Source organism: Tenrec ecaudatus, chromosome 8 (genome assembly GCF_050624435.1).
Source record: "Tenrec ecaudatus isolate mTenEca1 chromosome 8, mTenEca1.hap1, whole genome shotgun sequence".
Classification (NCBI taxonomy): Eukaryota; Metazoa; Chordata; class Mammalia; order Afrosoricida; family Tenrecidae; genus Tenrec; species Tenrec ecaudatus.
This window is the reverse complement of record NC_134537.1, coordinates 24786997-24798009: the sequence shown is the minus strand read 5'-3', so window position 1 is coordinate 24798009 and position 11013 is coordinate 24786997. Positions and strand designations below refer to the sequence as shown.

The following is an 11013-nucleotide window of genomic DNA, read 5'->3' as shown; positions in this document are numbered from 1 at the left end:
GGCTGTCCCTGTTTATGGGAGCAGAAAGCCTCATCTTTTCCCCGCGGAGTGACTGGTCGTTTGGAACTACTCACTTGCACTTAGAAGCCTTACCCACTCTGGCTCCACAGTACAGAGACTACGTGCTCAACTACTGGCCAGCTCCCAAGGGAGGGGTAATGTGACACCCAGATTCCGTACACACCCTTGAAAACCCTGTGGGACCGTTCTTTCTCTCCTGTAGGGTCGCTCTGAATCAACATTACAGTGTTGAGTTAGTTACCCACCAGGAGTCCTGGTGGTGTGATGGCTAGGCATTCAGCTGATGACCAAAGGAGGCTGGTGGCTCCAGTCCACCCAGCAGCCCAGTGGGCGAAAGATGTGGCAACTGGTTTCCATGAAGATTGTAGCCTCGACATTCTATGGGCTAGGTCTACTCTGGGTAGAAGTCTAGTTGCTATGAGTCACGTTTGATGGATGGCACCCAACAGCAAGAGTGTGCCTGGGAGGACAGGAGTGTATGCTGAAGTGTACGCTCCATCAGTTGGTGCTAAGTTTATCTAGAATGAGAGAAATCGGGAGCCCTAGTGGCTCAGTGGTTACGTGTCGCCTTGCAATCCAAAAGGTCAGCTTTTTGAAACCACCAGCTGTTCCACAGGAGAAAGATGAGGCTTTCCTGTTTCCATGAACAGTTACAGTCTCGGAAACTCATGGTCAGTTCTGCCCCGTTCTATAGGGTCACTATGGGTCGGGGGTTTTGATAGAGATAAGGGTAGAAGGGGCCCTGGTGGTGCTGTAGGGTAGGTGCTGGCTGTGACCACAAGATCAGCAGTTCAAAACCATCCTCCGCTCCACACAAGAAAGATGAAGGTATGCATTCCTATCAAGATCACAGTCTCAGAAACCCTATACCGTGAATTAGAATTGCCTCAATGGCAGATCATTAGAAGAGGGGAGGACTTTACACATAAGGAAACTGTCTATTGTTAATAACATTCTCTATCTCCTTGAAGAAGATGGGGGGGCGGTGCCTCAAGAGCATTAAAGTCATTGCCTCTTTCTTATGGGATTATTTGGCTGTGACTGCAGAGAGGAAGGAGTGAATCGATTTCTCAAGGCATTTTCCCTTTTGAACATAGAGGCGCCTCACCATCTAGGAACTTTGTCTCTTACATGGAGACCCCCGCTTGTGGCCATCTGCTTCTTCCCGGCTCTCTTAGTCACATGTTCTCTCTTAGCCCACTTTATTCCGCAGAGCAGCCCACCCACAACTGTTTCTGCTTCTCTGTACTGCCAAAGAAAGGACCCACATTGGGCGATTAACAGACGGGACCACACACGCTAGATTCCTGAGGCAAGAGACCATCTGCGTCAACCAAGAGCGCGGACTGGTTTTCCTGACATGTTCCCTCCGGAATCATTACAGCCAAAAGGGTTCTGACTTTATTCTCAGCGGAATTCTGAATTGTATTCAATCTTTGTAATAAAACTTATTTTGAAGACTTGTTCAAGTCCTTCATTTCTTACAATACTGTTTTGGGTATAAAAACATTTGCTTGCCACATTCTTCTTTCAGATTTAAAGTGCTGCATCAGAAAACAAAAATATAGGTTGTGTGGGGACAATTAATTTTTTCCCATTTTTAAAGACTAGTTTCTACTATAACAGATGAAAAACACATATAGGATCATTAGTCTATAGTTATTCTAGCTTGCTTTTTTTTTTCATTCTAAAAATTGAGTCTTTTACAGAGACTGATCGCTAGCTGGTCAAGTTTATACTTAGAACATTTATCTATACTTGACCAGAGGTTTCAGAAGCTACCACACTTATTGACTAGTCCAACCTTACTTGAAAAATGAACATTCTCCTACTCACATGCTGAAATTACATCTCATTTATCTTCCCCCTTAAGAAATGCACAGTCTTGCTTTAAATACCATATATACTCAAGTATAAGCCAACCCAAATATCTGTGAGGCACCTAATTGGACCACAAAAACTGCATTAGAAAGTGCCGGAAAACTCGGCTTCTACTCGAGTATATATGGCAGTTTAAAAAAAGCCAATAATGAGCTACAACGTTTGCTAAGAGTAGAGGTACTCTTAGCAAGATCTAAACCAGCGCTACTCCTCTGGAGAAAGGTAGGGCTTTCTACTCCCGTGAAGAGTTACAGACTTGGAAACTCACAGTTCTACTCTGTCCCCAGGGACACTACGAGTTGGAATCAATGTGATGACAATGACAAGTGGCAGACACTTGGCAAGAACTGAGATGAATTTTTTAAAAAAAATTTAAGACCCTTCTTAACAACTTATAATTGTATAACAAATCATCTCAAAACTTAGCAGCTTAAAATAACAAACATGTCCGATTCATTGTTCTCAAGGGTCGGGACGCAGGGCACCCTTAGGATCTGGCTGAGAATCTCCCGGGACTGCGGTTATTGTAGCCGGGTTATTGGCCAGGTTTGCGGTCATCTGAAGGTTCCACTGAAGCTGAAGGATCTGCTTCCAAGTTCACCTGGAGGACGAAGGAAGCACACAGCCTAGCAGACCTTTTCAGGTGCAGAAGACAACACATCTCACACCTAGAAAATTCCTAGAAAATGGCCTATTTTCCAGGTAAAATAGAGAACTATCCATTGTGAGTGGGGCAAGGACAGGGCAGTATATAGGTCCAGGAGTAACTAGAAAAGCCTGACTCTCCCTGTCTCCAAGAGGGAGCCCTGGTGAGTGTACTGGCTATGCGTTGGGCTGCAATCCACAAGGTCAGCCGTTCAAAACCACCAGCCGCTCTGTGGGAGAAAGGCAGGGCTTTCTATTCCTGTTAACAGTTAGTCTTGAAAACTCACCAGGGCAGTTCTACCCTGTCCTATAGGATCGCTATGAGTCAGTGACGACGCTAACGCAGTGAGTTTGAGTTTGGTCTGCCTGTCCCCAGAGCCAAGCCAAAATACTCAGACACATGCTTTGACAGAGAGAAAGAGTTTTACTGCAAGATCGAGGAGACAGAGAAAATGCTTTCTCAAACTACATCCCTGAATGGAGAAGGGAGGAGATTTTCCATAGAAGTGAAAAGGGGTGAGGTCCGGGAAAGGAACATGGAGAATGGGGGGATATGAGTTAAACACCATGTTTCTGTTCATGCTCTTTCCTGCTCCGATGAGCAGTGTGTCCTCATGCCCGGAGTAATCCAATGAACAGTGACACGCAATACAACCATTTATCTCTGGGGCCCCAGGGAACAAGTTTTAGTATAGTTACTCTTTCACAAACGTTCCCGTTCTTGGGTCTGAAATCACACACTAATCATGTATTTCAATTTTCACTGCTAAAAACCAAAAACCAGAGCAAATCATGCTAAAATCACAAAATGAAATAAATTTAAGCTTATTGAAAACCTTAATAATTCCCAATGCATTCTTTGTTTGGTTAGCCGGCTGTGCTGAAATCAGCTCTGTTCCTTGGGCTAAGATGAAGTGAGGAAAGGTGAAGTATGGGGTTTATGATTCACTACAACGGGAGCATCACAACACAGGCTCCAACCACCTTAGAGCAAAGTCATGCCACTGGCAGCAGAAGGATATGTGCCCTGTAAGAAACCTATTGTGTCCTGAAACACTTCATAAAAGAGCAAAACCAAGTAAGTATCTATTTTAAAAATGAGAAAGAGATTTACTTCAATGAAATGGTGCATCCAGTTATAAGGAAATGGCTCAGTCAGATTGGGGGACTGAGAAGTCCCAAATCTGCAGGTCAGGCAGCAGACCAGAAGCCTCTGCTGGCTCACGGTGATCCAAGAACTGACAAATCCAAATCTGCATGTCTTCAGCTATGTATCCCAAGGACTGGGCATCAGGTGACAAGATATGTACAGGGTCAAAAGAGAGAGTCAGCTTTGCTGGAACATCCAGGCCAAATCCCAAAGGAAATTCTCCTTTCAAATGATTGGCTGTTCACATCAAATCACAAAATGGAACTTAATTACATAGTGTCTCACAAGTCACTGAGAATCATAGCCTGGCCAAGTTGACACACAACATTAACAAACATGGATACCCAGTGGCTCTATATCCAGAGCTATCTTTTCTGAATGGGGTTCTGTCAAACTCACTGAGCTATAAAGTTGGACAGGCTCGGCAACAGCCAATTGTAAGATGGAAGCGTTATATCGTGGATCAGGCCAAAGCAGACACAGCAGGTATGGTTGAGGTACATGGCCAGGTAGCTCACGTCACCTCGTCTCCCACAAGAGTTGCACCAGTGGCCCTCCCTGGCTGGTGTCTGGGTGGGAGAGCATATGACCAGTTTAAAAGGAAAGAACTAGCTGCCATTGACATGGGGTAAAAAGCAGCGCTGACGAGCAGCCGCATTACAGCCCCCTTCAGAAGAGACCCCAAAAGAAGATAACATTTTCAGCAGGCAAAGCAGCAAGCAGGGCCCTTATTCACTCTGTATGGAAAGGAAAGGTGGGAACGTATACCAATTCCTGGATCAGGCAATGGCCAATGACTTCGCCGTGGATTGGATTGAATTGTTTCCCCACCCCCATCCCATCCAGTTACATGGGATGTAAATCCTAACCGTCCATACTTGTGGTTATAAATCCCATTTGGGGATGGGTTTTGTTTCTCGTGTTCACGAGACAGCATTAGTGTGAGATTTATCTTAAGTCAAGCTCCTTTAAGACCTAAAAGAAATTAAAGAGGCACTAGAGCAAGACGAGATGAGCGATGCCAAGAAGAGAGATTCCAAATCACATGAAGCTCACCCAGGAGCAGAAGCTGCAGAGAAACAAGGACCTCCTTCCAGAGCTGGCAGAGAGAAAGCGTTCGCCTGGAGTTGGTGCCCTGAACTCAGATTCCTAGCTCACGATGAATCAGAATTGACTCCAGGGCAGGGCATTTTGCTTTGTTTTGAAATTGAGGAAATAAATTCCTGTGTGTTAAAGCCGCCGTTTTGTGATATTTCTTTGAAGGCAGCACTAAGGTAGCCCAGGCTTGGTACATCAGGTAAGACAGGCTTGGTCATCTAGTTGGAGATCTGGAAGGAAAAGGACTGGCACATCAGAGACAAGGAGGTCTCTGATGGAGGCACATGGGATTAGGCATAAAGGGTGAACGTCTCAGCATCACCTGTTCATGTCATCAGAAAGCATCCACCACGAAAGAGCCAATGACAAAGAAAAATAGACTCAATGGATTTAGCTCATCTTTGTCATCATGATAAATGGAAGGAAGAATGAAGTTGTGAAGGATTTCATCTTGCTTGGATTTACAATCAGTGCTCATGGAAGCAGGAGCCAAGAAATCAAACGACATTGCATTGGGCAAATCTGTTACACAAGACCTGTTTGAATCATTGTGAAAAGCCAAGCTGTCACTTTGAGGACCACGGTGCACCTAACCCAAGCCATTTCAATTGCCCATATGCATGGGAAAGTTGTACATTGAGTAAGGAAGACCAAAGAAGAATCAATGCATTTGAATTATTGTGCTGGCGCAGAATATGAAAATATCATGGACTGCCAAAAGAACAAACAAATCTGCCTTGAAAGAAGTCCAGCCAGAATGTTCCCTGAGTGTACCTTGGACACATTTATTAAGAGAGACCAGTCCGTGGGAAAGGACACTGTGCTCGTTAAAGTGGAGGAGCTGCCAAAAAAAAGAGACGACTCTCAATGGGACGGGCAGACACAGTGGCTGCAACAATAGACTCAAACATAGTAGCAATAGTGAAGCTGGCATCGACTGGCAGTATCGCATTTTGTTTTTCATAAGGCCACTATCAGTGGAAACCAATTTCGTGGCACCCGTGATAGGTAGGTTTATTGTGTCCACTTGGTCAATAGGAACATGTGGGATTAATAAGGTTTGATTGGCAGACAAAGAGATAAATGACTCAGCAAGGCCCACCCCTCTCTCTCCGTTCTCTGGTGATTGGACCAGCAGGCAGCTGCTTTAGCTAGTTCTCTGCCTTAACTTGTTTGCTCCAAGTTGTTAGTTACCTGTGGGACTGCCAACCCATGGATCCTGTTGCTAGAGCTTGAGGTTCCTTTGCGATCTGCTTTGCCAAGCTGCTGGTGTGTGCATCGCTTGAGCTTGAGACTGTTGGGTCCTGTCATCCTGCTGACTGTTGGGGATCCGCCCTGCTGTTTGCTGCCTGTGGTTGTATTGCCTGAATTGTCTTAGGGAAGACTCAGCTGGCTGCTTCCTTGAACTTCGACCCAGTGACCCTTGTGAGTTGAAGGACTTCCAGTATATTAACTGTTCCATGGAAGTGAGTTGAACTGAGCCCTCTGTACTGCTGTGTGGACTAATTAGCCGTTAAAGTCCTTCGTGCCGTGTGTGTGAATTATATATATATATATAATAAGTGGCCTGGTTTTGTTTCTCTAACACAATTGGTACTGGGAGTGGTTCTAGAGAAACAAGATCATAAACATGGGCTTCTCAAATTGGCTCTCCAGTCTGATTAGGCTTAACAGCACTGATAACGTTGTCTCTGCCCCTACAGGGCAGACACTTACTAGAGTGGGTGGTGTTCGTGCGTGGTGTGAAGTAGCAAAGCTAATACTCACAGAATGACCACCAATAGATGAAGTGCTGGTGAGAGGAGAGGCTCTGGGTGATCATGAGTTTGATATTTTTCAGCAGTTTTGTCAGGATGAGTAGTATAAGGAAGCTGGTTGGCTGGTCCTCCTTACAATAGAAAATGTGATCAAGGAGAGGAATAATTCCAGAAGCGTGTCTCAAGTGCCAAATAACAGACCGAAAGCTTCTGCATGTGCTACAAAGAAGTCTTTTCTCCTCCAGTAATAGGGCTGACATTACCGAAAAAGAAATCTAGAGTCTCTTCATACGAGTAGCTGAATTACAGCGTCAGCTGAATTGCAGGTCTAGAACAGAGTCTGATATCAAAGTAAGGGCATTAATCAGAAAGAATTGGGACCCTGAAACATGGGATAGGAACACATAGGCTGATGATCCAGAAGAGGAGGGTATTGAGCCCTTAGAATTGATTGAGCCACCCCAGTCAATAGGTTCACTCCTCCCACCTGAGGGGATTAATCCACTATGAATAAAACAAATCATACTTGATCAACTTAACCAAATTGTTCAAGCTGAAATGCCAGGTGGGGCTGCCTCAGGAACATTGCCTGAGGGAGATGCCTTATAAGATATTGCTGAGAGCCCCCAGGAAATACCCCCGCCACCCATTATTTCCTCTAGACCTGTAACTAGAATTCTCAGAAAGTTCCTAAAGGTGAGGTTCAGATGGCTCAGGAAGAAGTGTGGTATACTCATAAAAATCTGCTTGAGTTTTCTAATACAAACAACAGAAGCTTGGGGGAATATCCCTGGGAATGGTAAGGCTGTGGGATACTGGTGCCACATTAGATCAGTCTGAGTTTCTGGATAAGGGGCCCTAAGCACAGATTCTTCTTTCAGTGTCTCCGCAAGGGAGGTTAAGAGAGGATCTAATTCCTTATTTGGTTGGTTCACTGAAGCATGGGCTGGCTGCCAGATGGCCTAGATTAGATCAATTTAAGGTACCTGACCTACCTTGGTACACTAGAACAGTGACTCTCAACCTTCCTAATGCCACGACCCTTTAATACAGTTCCTCAAGTTGTGCTGACCCCAACCATAACATTATTTTCATTGCTATTTCATAACTGTAATTTTGCTGTTATTAATCATAATGTAAACATCGGATCCACTGGAAGTATTTTCATTGTTATGAATTGAACATAATGAAAGCAAAGTGATTAATCACAAAATTATATATATATATAATATATCATTATATATTGTGAATTATTTATTTCTAATTACAAAGAAATGAAATTTTGTCTTGAAGCATGGTGTAGTATGGGTAACAGTCTGCCCGCTGGGTAACTCGTATGATGGGAAAGGTTGTTCTCTCGTAATGCTCCCTAGTTCTTCTGATGACTCACGTTTTGTCTTTTTCAGGACTATTTTCTTTTTTTTTTTTAAACATTTTATTAGGGGCTCATACAACTCTTATCACAATCCATACATATACATACATCAATTGTATAAAGCACATCCGCACATTCCCTGCCCCAATCATTCTCAAAGCATTTGCTCTCCACTTAAGCCCTTTGCATCAGGTCCTCTGTTTTTTTCCCCCTCCCTCCCCGCTCCCCCCTCCCTCATGTGCCCTTGGTAATTTACACATCGTTATTTTGTCATATCTTGCCCTATCCGGAGTCTCCCTTCCCCCCTTCTCTGCCGTCCCTCTCCCAGGGAGGAGGTCACATGTGGATCCTTGTAATCAGTTCCCCCTTTCCAACCCACTCGCCCTCCACTCTCCCAGCATCGCCTCTCACACCCTTGGTCCTGAAGGTATCATCCACCCTGGATTCCCTGTGCCTCCAGCCCCCATACGCACCAGTGTACAACCTCTGCCCTATCCAGTCCTGCAAGGTAGAATTCAGATCATGGTAGTTGAGGGTAGGAAGCATCCAGGATCTGGGGGAAAGCTGTGTTCTTCATCGGTACTACCTCGCACCCTGACTGACCCATCTCCTCTCCTAAACCCCTCTATAGGGGATCTCCAGTGGCCGACACTTGAGCCTTGGGTCTCCACTCTGCTCTTCCCCCTTCATTGAATATGGTATATATATATATATATATATATATATACACACACACACACACACACACACTCACATACATACACACACATATATATGCATATACATATATATATCTCTTTTTTTTGCATGATGCCTTATACCTGGTCCCTTTGGCACCTCGTGATCGCACTGGCTGGTGTGCTTCTTCCATGCGGGCTTTTTTGCTTCTGAGCTAGATGGCCGCTTGTTCAACTTCAAGCCTTTAAGACCCCAGACACTATCTCTTTTGATAGCCGGGCACCATCAGCTTTCTTCACCACATTTACTTGTTCACCCACTTTGGCTTCAGCAGTTGTGTCGGGAGAGTGAGTATCATAGAGTTCCAATTTAATAAAAGAAAGTATTCATGCATTGAGGGAGTGTTTGAGTAGAGGCCCAAGGTCCTTCCACCACCTTAACACTTAACCTATAAATATAGACACATAGATCTATTTCCCCATCCTCCTATATATATTTGCATGTACATGTCTTTGTCTAGACCTCCATAAATGCCCTTTTACTCCTAGCTCTTTCCTCCATCTCCCTTGACTTTCCTCCTGCCCTACTACCATGCTTCATCACCACCTGGGCTAGAGTATACCTCTTCTCTATGCAACCTTACCCTTGATCATTCCCCACCAGGCCTGCCACTCCCCCCTCTCTACCATTTTGGGTCCCATGTTTTTCCCTTGTCCCTGGGTTTGTTAACACCACTTCCTTACCCACCCCCCACACCCCCAGCCCAAGTCCCCTGGAACTGTCGGTCCCTTTGTTTTTCCTCCAGATAGTTCATCCAGCCTGTCCTATTCAGACAGACCTGTGGAGTCACTAACATGCACGAAAACAAGAAAGAGGAAAACAAAGCAACAGTATACAACCAGACAACAAAACAACAAAAACAAACACTGACAAAGAACAAAACATAACACTTCACAAAAGAAAAGCTTGTAGTTAGTTCAGGGATCATTTGCTGGCCCTTAGGAGCGTTTTCCAGTCGTCTGTTGGGGCACCATGCCCTGGCCCCAAAGTCCACTTTCAGCATTCCCGGGGGACCTTGCCACTCCATTCCCTTGCTGTTCCGCTGCACTCCCCCAGTGCTTTGCCTCCGTGTGGTGGGATCAAGTCAGGTGCAATTCCCACACTGTGTCTCCGGTGCTGTCCCCTGTATAGCCCTTAGTCACTGAGTGGCATCATTTCTCATAGTGGGGCCAGCCATGTTGTTCTCCAGGACTATTTTCTTATAGGATCATTCTCATCTATATATTTTTCTTAAAATTAAGTAAAAATCTCTTACAAATCCACATTTTTTTCCATATCTGCAGTTCCACCTCCACTTTACAATAATGTTTTGCTTTTTAATCGTGACACGTACGCTCATATCTCATACCCACCTCCCCACCACATCTCTATTTTTTTTGTCTCTTATTAGCTTGAGTTTGCTTTCTGAACCCTTGGATTTAATAATCTGTTGATACGTTTCTTCTCTTCTTTCATTTCGATTCCTTTACTAGCCTTTGAATTGGATGTTTTCTTTCCTGTCACTATGAATGTTCTTAGGAGCCCCGCTTTAGCTAGATCCAAGAAACGTGCACAAGTAAGATTTCAGTTGTCTGTTTTCTAGATAGTCTCAATTTCGGTTGTGATGTCTTCTTTATCCCAGGAACCAATTAAAACGACTTTGACTTCCCCCATTGTCCCGCCTCTCCTCCTTGCTGGTGGCTCCCGCGGTAAAGGTCACAGGAGGGATTCTTCCGCTTCGCCCCGGCCTGGAGCGCAGGCACCGCCCGGCCCCAGACGGACAGCGGTCAGAAGAGCCGGGAGTGAGTTCTAAGGAAGTTCAACGCAGAAGCCTCGGGCTGAAGACCCGAAACACACCCCCGCGAGCGCGCGGTCTGATTGGCCAATCGCTTCCACTGGCGCGCGGCTCCTACCTCTGATTGGTTTCGACGGAGACGCCCCCACCCGAATGCCGAACGTGATTGGTCTCTGGCTTGACATCCAGCTCGACGGTGGCCCGTGGAGGTCAAGATACTTGCAGGGCAAAGTTTATTTTTTTTTTTTTCTCCTTCTCCTTGCGGTGGATGGAGCAGCCGGTGAGCTGCTGAGAGGAGAGCCGCTGGCCTGGGGAGACATGTCGGCGGCTTCGGCTGTGTCCGCGCTGCTGGCGGCGGTGGAGAGGAACCGATGGCAGCGCCTCCCGAATCTGCTCCCTCCCCCGAGGTAACCACGATGGAGGGGCGGCGGGTGTGTGCTTCGGGGTGCGGGTGCGTGGACTCGGGAGCTCCGGGTGAGGGGCGAGAGAAGGCGCGGCGATCGGGCACGACGGAAGGGGACGGAGAAACAGCCCTGCCTCCTTGGGGCACTCTGCTGCCCATCGCGATCCCCTC

The 11013-nt window shown here is 45.9% G+C and overlaps 1 protein-coding gene across 1 annotated transcript in view; it reads left to right on the top strand.

The window, feature by feature from the left end:
- Window positions 1-10659: 10659 nt before the first annotated feature.
- Window positions 10660-11013, top strand: part of MCCC1 (methylcrotonyl-CoA carboxylase subunit 1) — a 61703-nt gene continuing 61349 nt past the window's right edge. Inside the window, exon 1 of the mRNA XM_075556099.1 lies at window positions 10660-10846. Coding sequence (XP_075412214.1) covers window positions 10758-10846 — 89 coding nt within the window. The 5' untranslated portion in view covers window positions 10660-10757. The remainder of the gene's footprint in view (window positions 10847-11013) is intronic.